The following is a 24,520-nucleotide window of genomic DNA, read 5'->3' on the forward strand; positions in this document are numbered from 1 at the left end:
ATCGATGCAATACTGAAAAAAATATTAAGGATTAATCGCCATTCATCTCGCATAGACTTCGACACATATTTATTATTACATTTCTATATGCCCTTCCCAATCAGCAGTACGATCTGCGTGTGCAAGAAAAATTAAATAATAAATAATCTAATTTAACAAGAAAGCAAAGCAAGTGAAGATGATATTTAAACTAAAATTTAAAGACACCGTGAAATGGTGTAAAATAGCAAGTTTAGAAAATAAGGACGACTTTTTGAAAATTAGTAAGTACCTACCTATAATAAATTATTATTTTTTGGATGTTTTTTTTTTTTAATTTCTATGTTAGTCTTATGTATGAAGGTACCACATATGAAGGCTTTACGAATTGGGAATATTATAGCATATCATATGGCTGCCATTCATTTTTAACATTACTTACTGTATTCTGACATTTTACTCAAAATTAGGCCATTTGACTCAGGTAGAGCACCTACAGGTAACAATGAGTTAAATAATTTATTAATGATTATTTATTTGATGTTATTAACTAATTTAAGGTTTAAAGAACTCACTTTTAACTTATTTCATCATTATCATTATGGCGATCATTAGGCGAACCAATGAATTCTAGAATAAAGTATTTTGAGAAAAAAATAATTAATGAGCCTACTTTTGAACTATAATTTATGTTAAATTTTAATTAAATTCAATCACTAATTAAAATTATAAACATATCAATTAATGCCTTATTACAAAAAACTCTTTTTTATACCCATATTTCTAAAAATATTTTTGTGTACACAAAATTCCCAGCTGAATGCAAAAGTATTAACATTTGTGGAGAAAGATGATGTTAAGGTTAAAGAAGACTTTTCATTTAAGTACTTGCTTTCTTCAAATGAGCCACTAATCCAAGTCAAAATAACAGAAGAAAATAAATTCATTTATATGGGTGGGTACATATTGATTTGCCTTTAAATAACCACCTTTATTTTTAATGATTTTTAAAATTTTATTAAATATTAGGAATTTCCTAAATTATTTATGAAAAAATACATCGAAAATACTTACAGTTTTTAAAAATTAAATTTTTAAAGCACTTCCAATAGATTTGATAGGAAAACATAATATAGTTTTTATAATTTTCTACTGTTTTATCCAAGTATATTGTCTCCTTTTTACTGTTTGTAAAAAGTTGAAGTTAGCAACAAGGTTATAAATATGTAAAGCTCTAAAATTTTATTTTCCTATGTGCCTTATGCTGTAGGTACCTAAAAAATAAAGATGATTTATTTAGGCTTACATACAGTTTTGGCTACAGCCTTAAGTATTTTTGAACACTGTTCAAAATATTAAAATTTACATTTATAAAAATTGCTCAAGCATAGCCAAATTGAACTCTAAACCAATTTAGTCTGATCAAGGCTTGGATGAAGAGTTATATATTCTATAATATGATATATTATATAATATTGTATTTATTAATATACTACCCTTACCTACATTGAATGTAATTAGTGTGTTTGCTGAAATTAACCTATTAGCAGGATTTTTTCTTTCTGTAGAAATAGCACCAAAAGCATTTTGGACAGGTGAATCGACCTGTTTAACCCGAACGGATGAATCTCGGTCCAGGTATCGATGTACGGGAAATCAATGTTTTCAGAAATCAGAGTTTTTAATTTATTTAACTAGAGACCTTTGTTTTCTTTTAATTTCTGTTTTCTTAATAAAGGTTTTTTAAAGTTTTTAAATTCTTTTATTCTAATTACATTTAGTTTGTTCGTAATAGATAAAACAAAATATGAATCGTAATTTTTTTAACGTAGACCATAGGATTTTACATAGTTAAACTTTAACTTTCTGTTATATGCCTATATGATCCTAAAAGTTTTTATATGTAAAATGCTACAGACTGCGATAAAAAATATGCCATCTATAATCTCTTAAAATTGATCCAGGGAACTCATATATGAGTATATATACTCATATATATATTTATCAAATTTGAGTTTAAAGTTACTCAATTTTAAGTCAAATTACTCCAATATGAGTATAAGATTAATAATAAAATAATAAATTAAAGTGGAATAAGATCACTCATCATTAAATAAATTTTACTCAATATTTTATTTAAAGCTTACTGCAATAAGTAAATCAAGTATGATAAGGAATCTAATTTGAGTGTCGCACCATAGGAATATAATGAATCTTTGATATTGTCTGATTTGAGTTAAAATACTTATTTTAGAAAACTCTCTTTTACTCTTACAATTGATAATCCAATGAAAGTTTCACTCAATCGGGTGTCGCTCGATATTGAAAAATTAATGAGTAATATTTCCCTCATTTTTTTTTACTGTGATAGTAATGAAATTTGTTTATCCTAATATGATAAAAGAAATAAAAACACATAATGATGTCAATCCTATAAAATTTATAAAACCAACCTCTCGTTCCACGACAAATCGAGCTTGAAGGCAACGCAATAATAAGTCGTATCAAGATCGCGATTGGCCTGAAATTTTATATCAGGCCTTTACGCATATTATTAACCGTGGTTTGGTAAATTGATTATACGATGGCGAGCGTCTTGTCTTGTTTGTCGAGAACTCCTCGAGTGCTTTGCTCAATTTCCATTACATCGATGAATTATTTATAAGTGACGGCATATTTTATCCGTTCCGTCTTTTTTAATTTCGATCAAATTGAAAGTAAAATGTGATAGATTGATGGAAAAAATACCAAAATTACACAATCAGCATTATAATAAAGTTTGTTATAAGATATCTTTAAAACTTTGAATCTTTACCAGGAAAAGATTTTTAATTTAACTCTTTTTCTATTTTTTTTGTAGTTAGCTATTGGGCTATCATTCTTCCAAAGATTTTAGCTTTTGAGTAATTTACTATTTTACTGGGAAAATATGGCGTTTCTGTAATGATTTATAAGTCGAAAGTATCACTTTTTCTCGGAGACCAGAAATAGTAAATTATAGATAGTTAAATAAAACTTCATATTATATAGCAAGCAAGGCAAGGTCTAGGGTGCAAAGCATGCAATATATTTAGTCTCGTAATGTAATAGTATACCTACTATACTATACTATACTATACTATATACTTACTATAACTTCTCTTCTATTAAAAAAATGTATTTTTTTATAGTGATAGTTAATTAATTATAGCTTAATTATATAGCTTATACAAGTAATTACTTATACAACATTTTATTTATTTCAAATGATAATGTAAAAGAGCTCTACATATCCGTGGTTTAAAATTTAAGATTATTTTCTAAAAAATAATATATACTTAATAAATATATTTTTTAAGTATTTAACACTACAGTACTAACTGTTATCCATCTAGCATTAAGATTAACATTAACAACATTTTGCTTATTTTTCTTATTAAAAAAAAACAATATTGATTGATTCAGGAGATATGTTGTGCCTTTTGAAGATGTCTACTAGGGGTATATGATCTCTTTGGATAAGAAAATCATTACTTGTGGTATTCCTAGGGGTTCGTGTTGAACCCAACTCTTTTCCTGTTTAACTAAAACTAAATGATTTACTAAACTGTTACTAAATGGTCACTAGACGTGGACAACTCTCTCGATCTGCAAAATGTTATTGCTCTTGACATTCAAAAGGTCAAAGATTGGTGTGATACTAATCAACTAGCTCTTAACCTATCAAAAATCTATGTTAAACTTAGAGACATGTGCTTAGAAAATATTGCCATTGAGAAAATTTTGATTGTTGAAAATTATATAGATTACAAGTTGAAATTTGACTCTCATGTGAGCTTTCTAAATAGGAAGCTGGCTTCTGGTTGCTTTAGCGTTAAGGTAACTACCAAGGGAATTTGGTCCTGTTATTGAGCGGACTATTTATTTTGCCTTGATGGAATCACATTTACTATACTGTATTTCATTTTGGGGTATCTGTACTCAATATCTTTTTTTTATTTTGGAAACAGTGTATATTGTTTACAAAAATCTTTCTAATTTTTCAAATGCTACAACTTATCAAACACGTTACAAACATGATTTATGTTTGCTCATGCAGACACAGTTTGATTACATAAAGATCGCCATTATCTATAGGGGCATTAAAATGTATACTTGCCGATTGAGTGTTCGTTGTCTTTGCGAATTTGAAAATGTTTCGACATAAGGCAAAAACCTTTTAATTGATCATGCGTTCTATTCTGTTGATGAATATTTTTTGTGTAATCTCGAGTAGCCTTTAGTTTCTTAGGCTTTTAAGATTCTCCAAGTTGACCAATAATTGTATTATTATAATATTTCTGTAATTGTTAAATGTTGCTATCCTTGTGAGTTCTATAAAATTTTATTGTTTTATGGTATATTTTATAGAAATTAATATTTTGGGTGTCTTTCAGGCTTAGTTAATAAGAATTATATATGTTGTAGTTCTTAAACAATAAAGTATGGTGTTTATCTATATTTATATATATCTAATTCAAAAAAACTGCTTTTTTAAACTTCTTATGAACTACAATTTGGTTACTAGATGTATGGGCTGGGGACTTTCTTGTATATAGTCTTCTCTTTGGCAATTTTAAAAATGTATTTAATACTACTATTTCGTTGTTTTCTGCAATTTTCTCAAGCCTGTCTCCTCTATTATTTCTTTGTCCTGAAGCAAACAGTCCAACGGAAACTATTTTCAGCTCATCTTCCAATTTGGCATTAAAATTGTCTTTTATGAAATTTATTTCGTGCCTTAAGAGTCGTTCTACTACTACATCTTCTATGGTTTGATAAAGACTTTTGATTTTTCTTCTCTGTCTGCAGTGTGGGTGTATATTTGGACTAGGTTTATATTTACAAGATGAGCTTTTACTCAGAGTAGCATTGGTCTGCCATTCATTATAATTATTAGATAAAATTAGATACACATCGGCCAATATGGCTTTCAACTATTATTTCAACTCTATATTCCATCCGCTTTCCATCTGATGTTCCCGAATAAAATACTGCCTATACTTTTTCTTTGTATACTTCCTACTCATGGCCATCTCATCTCGCTTATTCTCATTATGTCGATTTTTTTTAATTTCTTAGATGGCGTTGTCTATTTTTCCTGCATATTTTAATACATTTTTATAGTACTCCTTGAAGGGTATAGGAAAAAATCCGCAACATCGTGCAAAAATAAAAAAAAAAGGTTTACCATTTCGACATTTTCTATTTGCCGTGCGTTTTTATATTGGCACATCGTCAAGGGGAACAATAAACAGAGTCCTGAGATATTTAAAGTTTTAAATATCTATTGCAGGGTAAAACCAACAGTTCACATGAAACATGGAAATAACCAACATAGTCCATACAATTTGTTATAACATACAGGTCATCTCAGATGTGTTGTTATTAGTACTTATTGTTTCGATACGTTTAGTGAAGGTGCTAAATTAAATGAAAACTCCTACAGCTATAAAGTAAGAGTTATTAGAAATGTCAGTCCAGTAGAGGTATCAGTATGTTTAAAAGCATTTCAATTATTTTCTGGAATTAAAGTCTTCCGGTTACGTACTATCAAAATATCTTTAAGAACGAGAAAATGGAAGGGAAAATATACTAATAGACCCCATAAGATATATTAACAAACTGGTGAACTGGTTTTGCACTTTTTTGGTCCATTAAAGGGACGTAAAGCGCATTACAGTTGTAAGTACTCTAACGGAGTATACCTTCCGGAAAGTGTGAAAGCTTCTTGAAATTGCCGTTGCAAAAAGTATTGACGAAAAATTAGAGAGGGATATCAGGAAGCTAGAAACTAAAAAAGTACTCCACCTAAAGAAGACTGATGAATGATTTAATTAATTGAAAAGGCATTGAAAAACTAAAGCTAAAAAATCATCAACGCTAGAGGCTATCGCTAAGGATTTGACGGAAAAAATCTTCCTACTCCGAATATAACTTCTGCTGAAATTTCAGAAGACAGCTATTATTCTATATTTTTAATATTTATATTTTATCAAATGGTGTTTCAGTCATGTACACATACAACCAAACCATCGCAAAAAAGAGGTCAGATGACATTGCCTCAATGCTCTAATATTTTTTTAACACCTTCCTGGATTCTGCTCTTAAAAACTTTATGTATTCGCCGGCTCTTGCGGAGGATAAAACAAAAATCACACCATTATCCAAGTCTTCTACTACGTAACTGCTACTTTAAAAAGATTTGACACTGTGCAAAGGCTGAAACCCCAGATGGCTGGAGACAGGTTATAGAAGTCGCCCAAACCAAGCCGTATCCATTTGTTGTATCATATGAACAAGTTATGAATAAAGAGTCGAGCAAATTTTTGTCCTCGACGTTCCATAAAAAAAGTTTGCAATTCCTATTCGCAACTAAAGCAGTTATTGTTCTTTAAAACAAATTGCTGAACCATGAAACTCAGGAAAACATATAACAGATCTTTCACTTCATCCTTAATAAAAGATCAATGGAAGAACCAGAAAACGAAATCAAAACTGCCGGCTTATAACTTTGTCCAAAGAAAAGTGTGCTGATCTAAAAGTTTTAATGAAATTCTGTGAAGAAGAGAGATCCAAAGAGTACTACAACCAACTTCTTTCTGCTAATGACGGTTACCATCTGAGCCCGATGATGTTCCCGACAGTCAAAGCGATTTTTAGAAATCAGATTAACTTTAGTCAGTCGTTTTTTTTAGCTTGGATTGTTCTTCTAATATGATGTAGAATTGCCTTATGAAACAAAAAAATTAAATAAAAATAAATGTTTTTATCTGTTCAGAGAAAGGACCAACTTATTTCATATTTTGTTGAAATAAAAAATAAAGAGCTACTGAATAAAAATACAAGCATAACTTTATTTTAGCTATTAATAAAAATTATTAGCAAAAAAAATTTTAAACCTTGGATTTTTAAAGCTTTTTGTTTAAATATTTCATTTCTTCTGAAAAAATATAGTTCTTGGACTTTCCCCTGTACCCTTTATTTCTTTTCTACGGTCGCTCATAATTGTCTCCCCCGGAAATTCAAATGGAAGACTTCCTCCGAAATAGATGATTTTTACTAGGACTATGTCGTAGGATGTTTATTGTAGCGGTTGTCCTTTTCCATCTATATTCTTGTGCCACTGACCAATTTTCATTTGCCTTTAAGATAAAATTATTATCCTTAGAACAAAAGAGTGATTCTCCATTTATTTTTCCGCAGTGAAATGTAATATAGTTATTATTTAAATAATAACTATTACTGTAACTTTCAATTACAACAAAATATTCATGACATACCATTTAAAACAGGAAATATTATTTTTATCCAATCATTAAGTACCAGATATCATAAAGCATAAGTCATGCAAACCCGCCAAACATACAGCTAATACTGTTTTAATAATTCTTTATTACCTCCTCGAAGATGTAATAAAAAAATACTCTGCAAGTAAAATGAGAACGCGCAGTTTCTACCCAACTAATAAAGACATCAGATCAGCGGAACGGCCGCGTCGCACAAAAAACACAAGCCTCTGGGTTATAATCAACCCATCGAAATGTTCCCATATTTAACTGTTAACTCTTATTTATGGGGAAAGAAGCCAACTTATAGTTGATTATCCTTGCGCGTGTAATTATCCACAGGTTTGCATATTTTGCGCATTTCAAACTGCTTCATAAGTTTAATCAACGCAAAGCATCGTCGCGTATGTAATTATGGTAGTAGCACCAATGGGCTGATATTGTTTTAGACTGCTTGTTTTAGCTCGTTTTCTACAGGTAATCATTTAATTATTATGGCTACCGGTTATTTGCTAAAGTAAAACGATTTGTCAACTAAGTATTAATTATTATCATGATTAAATTTTTTAGTAAACTATTAAAAGGTTTTTTATTAAGGTTTTATTATATATGATTCAGAAAGAATAATATAAAATGTCATTTAAAGCTTAAAAAAAAATTACATTTAGCAACAAATGGTTGAGTTCTTTACGTCTATAAAAGCTCTTAAAAGCCCACTTTCACAATATCACTCACTGTGCATTGATGTGTTTTCCATTGTGATATAGACTTATGCCGTATTTACAATTATGTTTAATATTGCTTCTCACTTTCCAAGTTTGCTCATACTGCTTATAGGACGTTACCCGTATTGAATTCATATGAATAAATATGGCAATTAAAAACTCTCGCAGACCATCGAATGCCTTTTAATGGAGAAGCCTTCCAAGTATCCTAAAAGACTATAGCTACATTTTTTCACGATGAAGTCTTGTCTTAGATTGAGTAGCCTAAGCGTGGTAAATTCGAGAGTCTTAAAAGTTAACATAATTAAGTTTTGCACAATACCCACCAATGCACTAATTATTAAAAGTACTAAAGAACTTAAACAATAAGTTTATATTGATCTCAAACAAAGTTATTATTGTCGTTATTTAAAGAGGCAAGACATATAAAGATACCTACAAACAAGGAGTGGCAGCAGACATCAAAACAAGAAGTTTTATTATTTTAGAGCATCTCTTTGAACCTTACAAATAACATATAGTTTCTACACGACTGGATATCTTACGCTGGTATTTAGATCAACTGCGGACATATGTTTGATAGAAAAAATTGTTTTGATCTGCCATATCCTCCCTTAAACTTTCTTGGAATCATTTTGGATGTCAATCAGGGTGCCCCTGTATTACCATCCTAAACCAAAACTCTGCATATTTATTTTTTATATTAATTGAGTTATCAGCAAAAAAATAATACTAGAGGTTTGCTATAGCCAAAACTCCGAAATTTTTGTTTAAAATTAAATTAAAAAAGTAAGACCGTATAAGTCTATAAATTCACCCATGTTCCAAGCAAAAAAAGGCATTGTACAATTTTTTAGGATCAGCCTGCACACAAGCACGGCGCAGGCGCATAGTTTTATGGTTATCTTAAAGTAATAGATTTAGGCCAGATTTTTATTAGGTATATATATATATATATATATAAAAAATCGGCCATTTTCACTATATATATATATTAGGGTGGAGTGAAAATGGCCGATTTTTTTTTATTTGTGAGATATGGCGATGCCTATATTTGAAAAAGTTGCCTTTTCAAACCGCTGATTACTGCGCAAAACCTGGGTTTGGTGTGACTTTATTTTTGGCTGCCCAACGAGGCATGAATATTTAAAAAAAAAATCAAAATTTTTTAAAATTTCTATGCAGCTCTTCGCTTATTTCCTTTTAAAATTTTATTGAAACTATTTTTTAAAAGAAAATAACCCAGAACTCACCACTATATTATATGCTCATAATTTTTTTAGAACTCTAAAACTTTATAATATTGACTTTTTGTTTCAAATATTGGCAATGCGGCTCTAGAAGCTATTTTGGACCTTATATAACCATCACGTACATCAAAGCCACAGACTGCAGTTGATGCTTCAGTTATCAATTTGACGCAGCGTTCCACTGCTTGTAAATGGCATGGAAACTTTAAAATGTCAATTTCCCTTGGAATTTCTAAGATCATTTCCATAAGGCTACTATCGGAAATCGACACTGTAAGGGGAGGCTCGGTAATTGTTATCGACTGCCAATCAATTAGGTTAATGTAGCCTGTGGCCTTGAAATTTAATAAGGGTACCTTAAACTCACGTACTTTTAGTCCTAATGGGTTGTGTTCTCTACATTTTAGCAGTCTTCTTAAACCTAATTCTCTTACTGCTTTTCTACTATCAGAGAGCATAGCTAACAACATGTTTTCTGGGTGAGCGAAGTACCCGTTTCTTTGAATGACAGGATCAATAATATTTCTAATTTCTTCTGGTAAGAATCTGGATTTTTGAATAATTCCAAAAACATGTTTGCTGCCATGCCTACAGAAAGGTTTAGATTTTATTTCAAACCATGAAACAGCATACACTTTCATAATATATTGCGTTAAAATTTTAAGATTTGTTGATGGATTTTCGGTACCAACATATAATCTTAAAATTCGATTGGCTGTAGTTAACCACCTGAAATTATTCAATTTTCCTCGTCCTCTCTGCGACAAACTCAAAAAAAAATTTTTACTGTTGAAATTGCAGTACAGATTTCACAAAGGTGTTGCTGGTCGGTACTAAGTTCACTTGGAGTAATTGCAGGCTAAGTATCGATTTTTTCAAACATTTTAACAGGCATTTTTTCACAGTTTTCCAAATGTTTTCCTATTTCGCCGCTATATCCTTTAGGCCCAATAGTATCGCCGTCCAAATTTTGCAGTAAATGACGCAAAGGAAGTTCGTTTGCATGTAACAAACAAACGAACCATTGTAAAGGTCATCTAAGAGAAACTTTAACTTGTCTCAGTATTCCATTTTTTACACCAGTATTGACTACTGTACCATCACATCCAATAGCTTGAAGTTTAGAAAGATCCATGTTTTTCTCTAGGAATTCTAAAATGCTTTTTTTGATATTGATCGAATGACCAGAAGTTGGAGTTACATGACCTAAATACGTGGATCCTGGTTCCGATACTAGTACAATATGCTCTTCTATTATGGTTTTTCTTGATGAACATGTATTTTCGTCTTTGACTTGAATTATTGTTTGGTCTTTCCGTCCATCAAAATATAAACCATATAATGGAAATTATATTTCCTTATCTTTTCTTTTTAGGTCACTACGCGCTTTTGTTCTCTCTCTTCTTATTTTGCTTCGATCGACGATCTTGGAGGGGTCTTCTTTGGTTAAAATTCCCATATCTGTTAGAGCTGCATTTACAATAATTGCGGCAGATCTATCGGATACCCCTGTTCTATCGCAAGCTTGGGCTAAACTTGGAAGTTTTAGTCTCATTTGAGAAGTTGAGGGGCAGCTTTCTTCGCTATTTGCCTGGGAATATTCTTTTTCTATAATTTTACTATTTTTACTCGAAGAAGAAGGTACTTCCGACTGGCTATCTGTTTCAGTTTCTTTCAAGAGATGTCGTTGTTTTCTTTCTTCCTCCTTAGTTTTACGCTCTAATTTTTCTTGGATTATTTTACTAACCTTGGCGTCAACATTGCCAATTGCCATTACTTTGAGTGGTTCGCTGATCTAACAGAAAATCCCGTTCAGCTACAGGCACTTTGGTCTTGCAGGCACATTTTTTAAAATCTGTATATAAAAGGCCCGCGTAATATAAAAAGCCAATTTTCAAGGTCATTTGGGCAGCCAAAGGTGACGTCGTAGAATATATATATATATATAATATAGAATAATTGCTACTTTAGTATAGAGTGCTTTAATTTCAAAATAAATCACCCTTAAAACTTCTTAGAAAAAAAAAAGAAAAAAAAAACGTCAATCTAGATATTATATAAGTTCTGTCAATCACGTCCTCACCTCCAGCTAACCTCACTTTGATATGCCAAATGGGAACCCGATTATGTGATACATCATTGTAAGCAACATTAATATGTCTATTTAACAGTGACAAAAAAAAATCAAGTAAATCGGTTGATGTTCCAGCAAATAGTAAGCTTACAATGTCTGGTAATAATGAAAATTTTATCGACGTCATACTTTGGTATGTCAAATGGCTCTCCTATAGTGTGGTACATAATAATACATATCCTAATTTGTCTCCTGAGGCTACACGTTAGGGTGTTATGTATAATATAGGAAAAGTAATATGGTTGGACTTAATTGTAATATATTAAAGATCTATCTCAACTCATCTTGAAGCAGATATCTCATGCAACCACAACTTACTACTAAAAAGAAAACATAAATAACATACTAAACTTAAATGACAGTTTTAATAGAAAAATAAAGATAAAGTTAACTAAGAAGATTAAGTCGCTCACATAATTTGTTGAATCCTCACAAAAAATGAAAGAACTTTTGGAACATGAAGTAAAAAAGGTAGTATGACCATTATCAAGACATATTATTATAGTCAATAATAATCTTATCATTATAAAAAAAAAATTAAGAAAATATTAAAAATGGAAAAGCATTTGCAGTCATACTTATAAAATATTTCTTAGGCTCGGAAAACAAGACATACAATTAACTTTAAGCAATGGTCTAAGAGATGCCATATAAATACAAATAGATGATATAAATTGAAAAATTATTTGTAATTTTTATTGGTAATTGATCAAGCATAAATTATTACATTCAGCTTTAACTGCATAATATTAATATAATATATTAATATAATATTGATTTCTGGATTATGAAAAACATATTTTTAAAGATCGTATTGAGACATCTCCAGATAAAGAGAGAAAATATCGCACTTAAAGCAAACTTCACTGATTGGATGACTTACATAAGCTAAATTAAAAATATATATAGGAAGTTTTTTTAATATTGAGAAAAAATTTAGGGCCGTGTTCCTTAAACGAAGTTAAGCAAAAAAGTTCCTATAAGCATAATATGTCCTCAACGTCTTAGATTTCGCACTATAGGGCAGTAAAGCTGAAAGAAAAAAACTTACTTTTTTCGATAAATTTGATATCTCTGTACTGGTTTTTCTTGGAACAGAAAATATTTTTAAATTCTTTATGTCTTTTAGAGCATATCTGATCTTTAGGTAATTTTTCGCTCGATGCACGGTTTTCGCATAAAATCCGTTATTGTGGATAGCCATAACGCCTTAACCTGATTATCTTAATCATGTATTACTTTTATAACTCTATTTTTAGCGTTATTATTGTGACGTTTTTTCCGGTAAAACATTCGAACAAAATTTATTATCATTTTTTCCCTAGAATTAACAAAATCATTAATATAAATGTTTTTAGAAACTTTGTTATCGGTCAAATCACCCGGGATAATGCGCCTGACCCAACCCTGATTTTATCCAATTATAGCCATCTTGTCTCGACTTCATCTTTTGATTTATTCAATTTTTGGAATAGCTGGGCCGTCTAGATATATGGATCCAGATAAGAAATCCCGTTCCAAAGGGGCATTCTATATCTATATACAGTATGCATACACACTCTAGAGATACAAAATACAGACACGATTTATCGTCTTTGGCAACAGAGAAGTTAAATTAAAAGTTTTTGTTTCGAGTTGCTAGTCGAGAGAGCTTTGTTTGGAGTTTTATACGATTTATGCGCGGTTTAAAGGAAGTTCGCGAAGAGTTTGTTAGTTAAAGTGATTTGTAGAGAAAGTACAAAATTTAATTCTTAAAGAAACTTAAAACTTCTCGTTTCAAAACTCCTTTTATTAAGCACTTAACCCGTCCACCGCACATAAATACGACAGTTAATATACCTATATAGGATACGCTGGCGTTATTAAATTAATAGTTAATCTATGGCAATTTGTAAACCATCTTTCGACCGCGATGAAGACACTCATTAATATTCAATAGCTCACCAGAGAGAAACACTTAAGTATGGTAAATGCGGCGAAGAAATTATAAAATAATTTTTTGCCATCATCCTTAACCAGCGACGAGGTCGTACTGGTCTAACTGGTTTTCATCCTAACTGGTGGATCCTAAAAGGTGTTCGGAGAATTTTTAAGGATATAAAAATTAGGGTTTTGATTTTCTTTTACTTACTCTAATGTTTTGTTCCATTTTGTTTTTTTAGGTTCTTTCTCTTATTTAAGAGCGACTTCATAATCTTAGTACCAATGTATAATCCAAAAAAATAAATTAAAATGATGATTATATTAAATAGCTGCTAAATTTATATACAGTAACTTTTATTCATCTTTTACCTCTACGAATTTAGTGCTTTGAAAAACATCCCAAAAATAGATTGCACAACAGGATTATCATAATACAAACTGAATATTATTATAACCTAAAATTGACAGCTGAGAAAAAAGTGTTTTTTCTTAAGAAACAATTTATTTTTTTCTGGATGTGAATAGACGAGCGATTGGTTTGTGGTTAGGACGATACCAGAGGAATAATCTACCGTGAAATTAACATTATTGACTTGTGTAAACAAGGTGAAAATTGAATCTTAACAAGACTGGGGTTTTGTGGTTGAAAGAAATTTTACTTAAATAAATGATAGAAGAATAATCTCAAAATTCTTTAACCCGTCTCTGTAATATATCTAGCATCAAGATAACTCATGTTTCCCAGTCAAATGGCTTATGTTGGCCCGAAAAATTCTATTTTCCAAGACGAATTGATTCTATCTTTCATATTTTATTTTAGCGAAATGTCGACCGTATAAAATTATATGATTTTTCTGGGGCCCCTTATCTCAAAATATCAATAGACAGTAGCCAAATTGTATTGGGAATGGATTTTTATTTCATAACAAGACGAGATATTCTCCGGATTTTATTAGTGACCATTAAATAAGCAATTTAAGAGTAAAAGCTGTTTTTCCTTATTAATTATGGCTTTATTTAAATTTAAGAAAGAAAAATAAGCCAATAAGCTTATTTGAAACTATATATATATATATATATTATTTAGAGGTATATATAATCTTATTTAGAGGTATTTTTGGTGTAACAAATTCGTCGTTGTAAACAGGTTTTAAGTTTTAGAATGATCAGCTTAGTACAATAATTAAGGTCCTTTCTTTTAAACCACGAAAAGTACATTTTTACTGCAAATGAGTTATATGTATATCCGGATGCATGGAGATTCAATGCCCGATCAACTGCTAGTATCCGATACACGATCCGATACCTTGCGTTTTTTTGAAACTCGATAACCACATGATCTACTTGAAAACTCGATAAGTACCTGATTAGCATTTGTCATTGCTACGTGCTTTTATTTTTACGTGTTTTTTTTAATTTACATATGAGCGATATTTATGGAGAGTATAGTAAAAATATGCACCTCACGAAACAGGAAAGAAAATTTCGCATTTCTAAGAAAAATCGTAATCAAGCTAGACCAAAAATTACGTGCTATAAGTTCCCGTCCAATGTCAATGCCATCTTTATCGCACATGGTACAGGGTAATTTTTAATACTTGGCTATAACCACTTACGTTTAACTTGTTTTTTTTTTAAATATTTTTTTTACCTCTTCCGCTTTCCGAGAAATGATTTATGGAAACGATGCGAAAAAATAAAGCAAGATAAAATATAAATGTATGCAAGAAGTTGTGCCTAAGCATTGATCCAAATACGATAATCAGAAGAGAAATAGAAAAATTTTAGTAAAATACTCGATAAGAACTTTTGTTCTTTTTGTGAATTTTTGAAAATTTGTGTATGCAAAGATATTTGTGCTGCTATATTTCAGAAAATAACAAGAAGTTTCTTTATCCTTTATTCATTTATTATTCTAGAACTTGACTTATGTTTTAGGTACAAGCAAAGATAAACTGTCTAGCAATTCAAAAAAATTTCCTAAAGGAAAATCGTTGGTTAAAAAGGCAGGAGGTCGTGTACAAAAACAAATCGATCATGATATTTGCAAAGTCATAAAGAACGACATGGCAGCTACAGATGTAGAGAGTGTTGCTACTGAAATGTCGAAGAGGCTATACTACTTCCAGAATTAAATATACAGAAAATATATAATAGATTTTGTAGTACTTTTACGTCTTTTAAATATTCACCAGCTAAGAACAAGAAAATTTTCTCTACCAATTTTAATATTGGTTTTAGTAGTCCACACTTAGATACATGTTTAATATGTAAGGAGCTTTTGGTAGAAATTAAAAAAAACTAAGAATTTAGAAAAAAGAAATGAATTTATCACCAGCTATCGACTTCATAAGATAAGAGCAAAACCATTTTTCAAAAAATTGAATTTTTTAAAGGAAAACACCTTAAAAGTTTGTTTTGGTTGCCAACAACACCAGCCTTTGCTAAAAATGTCTGTAGATGAAGTTTTTTATTCGAGACAAGCTTGACTTTATAACTTAAGTATCATGCATCATCAGAGTAAAAAGCAAGCAAAGAGGATATCAGCTTCTACGTTTGGTTGGAGACGCAGGCAGGTCGGGGATGTGACGAAATAGCTGTTGGACTGTTACATTATATTAGTTAGCTAGATAGAAAGTAGATTATCTGATGAAAGCAAAAATCAGATAATCTTGTGGTTATTTTCAAACTCTTGCAGCTCCTAGAACCAAAAAAGAATATTGATGGCTGTTCTTATTAGCTTATTGGAAAAGTCTAACGTGTTTAATGAAATTCTTCATTTTTTCCTATAAGAGTTCACAGTATTATGCCTGCCGATAGGGTTTATGGGAGAGTTTAAAAACAATATTGGAAACAAGAAGAAGTTATACTGCCAGGAGAATAATGTGAAATTTTCAAAAACTATGAAGGTGTAAATGTTGGGGGAAAAGACTGGAATACATTTGAAAATAAGTCGATATCGCAGAATATATTAAAGAGAAAACTACCTTTTAAAATAACTAAAGCTCGTGACCTAACGTATACTAGAAAATATCAATCATCTGTAAAGTTCGTACCACTTATACAGGACATGACATAGAAATAGATATTTTTAAAAAAAGAGTAAAAAAAGTGAGTCAGATATCGACAGTTAAACAGCTTCTAGCAGTTAATTACGTTATCAACTTAATAAAATCGACATCAAAATGCTGCAGTATTAATGTTACCGATGAAGTTTCTTATTTCTATTCTGAAGTCGATGTCTAAAGTAAGCTTATTTTTAGCTTAAGAACTATATTTGCGTTTTTACTTCATTTTTGTAACCGTATAATAAAGTTTCAATCACAAAAAAGATACTTACTTATCTACTCCCATTTAGTACTAATTTCATATTTAATTAGCCTTTAATACAGTAAAGTAAAGTAGTAGTGTAGATCTTAGATTAAAAAAAATGCCCTGTTGAAAATTTTTCATTGTGTAGTTATGGAGTTTTAAAACAACGGTCCTCAATTACACCATTGCTATATATAGTTAATTAATTTAGTTAATGTGCTTAATTATTAAAGATAGGATATAATTAAGAGGTATAAAAATAATTTTTTTTATTCTTCCGTAAAATAAGAAGTACTGATTTCAATATTATGCACAACATCAAATATATCAATCTTCTCTTGGTATCTGAGAAGCTCAGTAGAGATCATCATTTTTGTTCCTTAGAGGAAAATAGCCTTAGCTATAATCTTATTTGAATAATAAAAATAAATTGAATAGTTAACCTTCTTATCCGTTATATTTTTGATTATACCTACTTGTTTATTAAAAAAAAAACTGAAATTTTTTTTAAGTTTTTCCTAGGGGAAAGAACTAAGCAAGAAAAACTTCAGTGTAGTACCTTTATTTTAACTATAATATTAATTATAGGGTTTTTAACCGTTTTGCTTGGTATTCAGGACTCAGATGAAATTTTTTAGTTTATAAATTTGTTAGACGTAATTTAAGATTAATCTTTTGAAATGTATGTCCTTAAAAATTGAATGTCCTCAAAAGTCGGTTTAGATATTTTTTAACTTGATGGATCTGACAACAACGGACGAATAAAACGTAAAAATAGAATTTTAAGTAAACAGAAAAAATTAGAGAATACATTAAATTACATACGTACTTGGAATACTTTGGATCGTATTGCCTTTATGATCAATACCATTTTCTTATTTAAATAATTATTTTTTACGAAAATTAAGTTAATCTTTTACATTTAAATGTTGATTTAATACTTCTTTTCAGTAAAGAATGAATTTAATATTTAGAAATTGACTATATTTTGCATAGTTCAATATTTAAATACTTTTTTATTACTTATTTAATCTTCAATAGACCTTTTCATATTAATTTTCTTTGTAATGTTAATCAGTTCTTTGTTATAAGATCGATTTCTTTTCAGCTATATACTTTCAATTTTAGTGGATAGTAAAACAAAAACTGTTCTTGGTGTTCCGTAGTCTTTCATTTGAAAAAAACTGTTTATAGATATGTCAAAAAATATCTCGATCTTAAATGCGTATTTTGTTTATCTTGAGAAGGTAATCAATCCCTAAAAAAATACCTAAGTCATCCCAAAAGGCGTCAGGTCAGAACAGGACTTACCCCACATATCTCTTTAAGCGGAATGATACCTCCTGTACCACCGTGTACGACTGCTAGTTTAAAATGGTTGATGGTACTTTATTGTCATTAATTTATTAAATTTCTTTTTAATTACTTAAATTAAATTGAAACATATAGTACTGTTACTGTTTAAGTTTTAACGATAAAAAAAATATTAATATGTAAATTTTTTATTAAACAAAACTATTTAAAACCTATGTACTTGTTCAAAATAAATAACGGTTTACTTTTTGAAAAAAGCCAATACGATAATAAAATTCTTTTCTTAAACTTCTTTAAACATTTGGCCTAAGTAATTGAATTTCGATTCTGATCCTCTACTATTGATTTACAATATTTTTGGGTAAAATTACGGAAAATTAAAACTATTAACACTAGGCATAGCTTGTATCTCTTCGTCCAATCCATCTATTACGAAAAGAGCTATTCCTAAAAGTAGGTTCCTTTATCATAATTTTTATTTTAAATAGGAAATAGTCGTTTTAATTCTGGTACCAATGAATGCATTAACTGTCACTAACTAAATTATTGTCAAAAAATATTGGGCCAATAAATCGATTTGCAGTGTTCTAGCACCCACATTAGTTTTTACTTGATACCTATATAGGCTGCTCGATTATTGGAACCTAATTAGGATTTCGGCAATTTAGCGGATTTACCTAAAAAGAAAAGCTATACGATAGTTACTTGCAAAGACCATATAAGATTTTTGTTTAAACTTTAAAGTGGCATCAGCATCTATTACGTACCTCTCACTCACCATGTATATAATTTAGCTAACGTGAAAAACTAAAAAAAATAATTTTTATACATATTGATAAAGAAAAACTTCAAAACAATGTCAAAGATTCTTACAAATTCTGTGGAATTGCAAACAAAGAGTTTTTGTTAAATGGTAGATATGATGATAAGAAAAACGTTATAATAAAATACATTACGTAAATAATACGTCTCAATTAAAGGCTATACTCTACGCTTCTATATTTAATTATTTGTCTTTTAATGTTATTTAATTTTATTTAACATGGATAGATGTAGAGGCATCGTTTAATTATCGTACCTAATTGTAACAATCAATGGGTGACAAAGTTTTCTTTAATATATATCTTTACTGATATGCAGCCTTCCCATTCTGTTACATAAAAAAAATGTTCTTCGAAAATATCTTGAAATGATTTTAAGATTGGTTAAAATATTCTTTATTTCCCTTGGGTCAATAAAAAAGCTATGTATTCCATGTTACTGATTTAAACATTGTATAATAATCGAAATAATGTTTTTCTACTTGTACTTCCTAACAATGTATTTAATGTTAGCACCAATATAGTTGAAAAGTGGTTACTTAGCCCTTCCGCGCTTTCCAACACATTACTTGTAAAATATTTTTCAACAAAAAGTTTTGAGATACTACTACCATTAATGAGGTTGATTTTTTTAAAGTCGTTAATTGTTTTTCATTGCTCCTTACAGTCACTACCATTTACAAAAACTATTTTTAAGTACTTTTTTTTTCACATTTACTAGATTTTTAACTTTTTTTAAATTTTATTTCCAACATGATATTGCCTGATTTTTGTCCATATATGCCAAATTTATTTTTTTAATTAACATAATAAGTGTCATGGAAACCTAATTATTCTTTATTTATTTATTTAGTTGAAGGGATCACAAACCTTGACACCCTACCACATTTAGTGATTTTATAAATAATTTTTTAGAAACTGCGAAGGTTTTTGCATGATCATTAATACAAATTTAAGTTATAACCCCAGGGTGTAAAATATACACCTGTCTGCGTTAGTTCTGACTTACAATAATTGCTAATAATAAACAAACAGATGAAGTTAGGAACTTAAATTCCTAGAAAAATGAGGAAAAAATTTGTTGTAAACATACTTTTTATATTCTTTGCAAAATTTTTTTTTTACTTTTTATTCTCTTTAACTCAGGTGGTGGAATATTACACATTTTTGGTGCAAGATAAACTAAACATTTAAAATTTATAAACTTAATTATATATCAAATTTATTACTTTTAAAATTATTTGGTATGCTTAAGTTACCTGTAGCTCTTGCTCTTGTATTATGGGTTTTATTATTGGTTTTTAATAATATCCGGGTTGTAAATGTGTGAACAAATTGAGGCTACATATAAAGTTCTTATGTTGGTGGTTTGTTCAGTAAATAGATATTCTATGGGATAAAGTTTCGGCTTGTTGTATATAGTTTTAAAAATATGTATGTACATTATTTACCCCAATACCAAAATGCCATATCTCAAAATTGACTCAATTAAGAATGTATAAATGATAATAAGTTCTTTTAAATGTAAAAATGTTAAAACTTTTAAAGTTTATTTGCCAGATATGCAGTACGTATACGCTATTTATGATTTTGATTAATTAATATTCCAAGCTATTTAGTCTGTGAAATTTCCTTTATTTGATAATTATTTTTAATTGAAAAATATGATTAATCCAGTCTCTTTACCCCCAGTGAGAGAAAAAGTAATGTAATTTGTTTTTGCTATATTGAGGCCTAATTTATAAGTTTTTAACCAGTTTTTTATTTTATTTAGCATACTATTTTGTTTGGTCCCAACTCGAACCATTAAAAAGTAAGGTGGTGTCATGTGCATATAAAATAATGGTTCTATTTGTTAGTTTAATATCAAGAAGAAAATTTAGGTAAATGATAAAGAAAATTGGACCAAGTAAATTACGTTGTGGTACTCCTATTTTTATAATTTCGCCATTGCTTAATATATTATTAACCTTAACAAATGGCATCTATTTTGTAAATACTTTTTCATAAGTATCATTGCGCTTACCCTTATACCATACTGCTCTAGAACTTAAAACAGCTTAGTATATGTGGTACCGCATCGAAGGCCTTAGCCATAGTTATAACAGAAGTAAGTTCGCGTAAAGTATCTGTAGTAATGGTAAAAGGCCATATTGTTTATCCGAAATAATATTATGCCTATTTAGGAAGTCTAATAATCGATCTTTTAAACACTTCTCGAAAATTTTAGCAAAACGTGTAATTGGACGGTAATTGCCTGTAACATTTTTAGGTCCCGATTTGTGAATAGGGGTAACAACTGATATTTTAAAACTAGATGGCCCTGTTTTATAAATTTTGTTTATTATATAAAGTAGTGGTTCAAGAATTTCTACATGGGCTTTTTTAACTAGTGTAGCAGATATACCATCAATACCTGGATAACTTTTGTTTTTGAGATCTTAAATTTTTTTAATTAGTTCGTTTTCATTACCCGGAGATAAAAACATAGACCGATTATAAGTTTTTTGAAGGCATAGAATATTGTTGGATTTTAGAATTTTCTTTTCCATTTTAATACCAACATTTATAAAGTATTAGTTACAGAAGTTAGCGATTTAAAAGTCATTTTTAAAAGCCTTTTCGAAGTGATTATCAACTTTAATATGACATTTAGTCAAAGTTCTTTCATTAGTGGCACCTTTTATAATTTCTTTAATTTTTGCTTTGTGAATTTCGATTTTATAAAAGGTTCTTTTTTTTGTTGTATTATTTTAGTTAATTGGTTCTATAGGTTTTATATTGTACCTAGTTATTGATCATTTTTTTTAAGTTTGTCCCTATGTCTAATTAAAGACTTCAACTTTAAGTTGCATTAAATTTTACTGAGTCGGTTTTAACAGTTACAATTATATCGATTCAGTTTTGAAATGTGTTTATGTTGTTACTATTAAGTATCAACTCTGCTGTCTTTGTAGATGGATGTTTTTGGTTTTAATTTTAGAGTTTTCTTTAAATTCTGTGTATAATAATTTGTGATCAGAAATAGCTGTATCATATACCTCAACCTATGAAAACCCGCCATTACTATAGAAACGCTTTTCTAAATTTTACGAAACGTAAAAAAAAATACCCATATAAGTACTGCAATCAAAAGTTACCAATACTTGAAAGTTACGAAGTTTAATCACATCGACTAAACGACTTTTTTAGTTTTTTGACTCCATCCAATCCCAAATATAAAAACCTACCTTTACCATTTAATTCGCTGCCGGAGTCTTCCGAAGGTGGTCCAGGTTGCGTTCGCATTCCTGGCCCAAGTCCATGCGGATACCTCGGTCGATTCAATGGCGAAAACGCTCCAGGAAATTGACCGAACAGCTGAGCAGCAGCGGGAAATTGTAGCAGAGGAGCCCATGGAGGTCTTGGTGCTAAGTGGGCAGCAGCAGCGGCGTAGAGCTGCAGAGGCGGAGGAAGCACCCCCGACTCAAGCACCATTCTGTTAATCTCTCGGGACACTTTGGTGAATTAACAGTCACTTTGTTTCAAGAGGCACAAAATGTCATTTCAATTCACTGTGCGTTTTTGGAAGTTCTCATAAATGAACATATAGTTCCTTAACAGGTATAAACACTCGCGTCTTTAAACTTATCAATTTCTTCGCGTTCACGATACCGGTTTGTAAGTCAATAGAGGCCGTGTCGAAACTCTCAACTTATCGTTCAACTATTTCAAAGGCAACTGTGTTTCGATGTTATTTCACGATGTAACGGGCCAGTGCTTCAGCGTTAAAGAGGGCGTTAAACATCCACCTTCCCTCTCTTTCTACGAAGTCGCATGATTGGCTAATACGAGTGACGCCTATAGCATCGCACCGCCCCGAACAGTTTGAATATTATTACGGGAAAATATAAGGTGGTGTCAATATGTTTGGTTATATATATGCCGTAAATTGATGGACCCTTTTTGGGGCTAGTTGAAATTTAGCCTTTATTATTTTTTGATGGATTGGCGGCGTGATGCGACGGTTTTTTGGTCTGAGGCGCAGTTAATTACGGAAGCGGAAGAGAGGGCGACCGTTGGTGGTAGTAGGGGGTGGTTTCTGGGGGTCCGGCGCGGAAAGAAGGGGGGCGCCAGGGGTCACTTTATATAATTGGGGATTTAGTTTAACGCCGGGTCATTAATTATTTTATTAGGTTGTGGCGAATTTATTAGCTCTAATGTGGGTTAAAATACAATTTATTTGTGCGCTCGAATTAAGATTGTTTTTAGGGATTAACAGTATTTTGTCCTATTTCATTTTTGTAAATAAAATATATTTTATTATTATGTTTTTTTTTTATAGTTAATATTATAATTCTTGATAGTTTTAAACAGACCATTTTTGAGCCTACAAGGGTGAGTGCACGCATTGATAATATATTTATTAACTTTTCTCCTTTAGTAATTTGAAAGCAACAAACATAGATATCAATATTTTAGATCATAAAATGCGAAATTTCATTTTTAAATTATTATGTAAACTATAATAAAATTTTTTAGTTTACATAATAAATTATTATAATTTATTTATAATTTTTTTTTTTAAATAGAAAACAAAACTCTTAGGTCAATTACACAAATAGGTCTACTAAAATTTTACAATATGATAGAATAGGAATCTTTTGAATCCATAAATAACTATCTATTGAGAATCACTTAAAAATTTAATAGGTTTATTGATATAATTAGAGAGTACATAGAGTGTGTCCCAAAAGTTATGTTTAAATTCATTTAAAATTATGCGATGGGTTTTTTGCAAAAACGCTCGGAATCGTCGATTTTTATTTTAAGTTGCCCTTGTTCGTACATGAAGTTTCTATAAACAGAGTTGCTCAGAAATAAATAATGTCGACCATCGTCTTTATTTTTTCAAATGAAAGCATTTTTTTTAGTTAATTTTTGAATTTCGCGTGGATTACTACGTATGTTTCATGCATCATGTTCTACACCTAAAGTCAACACTTATAGAAAAAAACACGATTCATATAACAAATGAAAAAAGGACAAAAATTAAATTAAATGTTTAAAATGGTTGCCATTCAGGGCTTGACAATATCCAAGACGATCAAAAAATCTCGTTGCACATTTTTAATTATTTTTAATCTATATATTATGGCGCGCACTTCTCTGCTAATCCTCTCCTTCAAGTCATCAATATTATTTGGTCTATTTACAAATACCTTCGACTTGAGGTATCCCCACAAAAAAAGTCCATTGGTGATAGGTTAGGCACCCTAGCAGGCCATTCGATGGGTACTCTCCTTCCTATCCACCAATTGGGAAATATTTTACCTAAAAATGTACACACATCAGTGGCAGCATATTGCGGTGAAGCACTATCTTGCTAGAAAATGAGTTCTTCGTCAGAATAGTCTGGATCCAATGGATTTGGAAATAAAACTAGTAATGCTGATGGAACCACAGATTAACCTATCTACGCAACTAGCTATGCTTGCGCGTAGTTAGTTTAATCTGTGCTGGAACTAATTCAAATTGGAGAAAATCGAGATATATTTGTTCCGTTAAAGTCTATTCAAAGCAGAATGGATCTATTTTTTTTCGCGCACTAATCCATACCAGACATTTAAATTTCGAGGGTACTGAGTGTTCCCCTCTATCATCCAATGCGGATTTTCTGTTGCCCAATATCGACAATCTTGTCTGTTCACACAACCATTTAAACTTCAGCAGAAAAAATTTTATTTGTTACTAAATTATTATTTACTAAAATGTC

General features: G+C 30.2%; 1 protein-coding gene across 2 annotated transcripts in view; it reads right to left on the reverse strand.

Annotated features, from left to right (window-relative positions):
* Positions 1-22,465, reverse strand: part of LOC126737367 (homeobox protein unc-4-like) — an 89,597-nt gene extending 67,132 nt beyond the window's left edge. Inside the window, exon 1 of one of the 2 annotated variants that reach the window (XM_050442236.1) lies at positions 22,002-22,465. In XM_050442236.1, coding sequence (XP_050298193.1) covers positions 22,002-22,242 — 241 coding nt within the window. In that variant the 5' untranslated portion in view covers positions 22,243-22,465. Of the gene's footprint in view, positions 1-21,995 lie in introns of both variants that reach the window. The other variant, XM_050442235.1, reaches the window with a different exon arrangement.
* Between the last annotated feature and the right edge of the window lie 2,055 nt (positions 22,466-24,520).

This window comes from Anthonomus grandis, chromosome 6 (assembly GCF_022605725.1).
Source record: "Anthonomus grandis grandis chromosome 6, icAntGran1.3, whole genome shotgun sequence".
Lineage (NCBI taxonomy): Eukaryota > Metazoa > Arthropoda > Insecta > Coleoptera > Curculionidae > Anthonomus > Anthonomus grandis.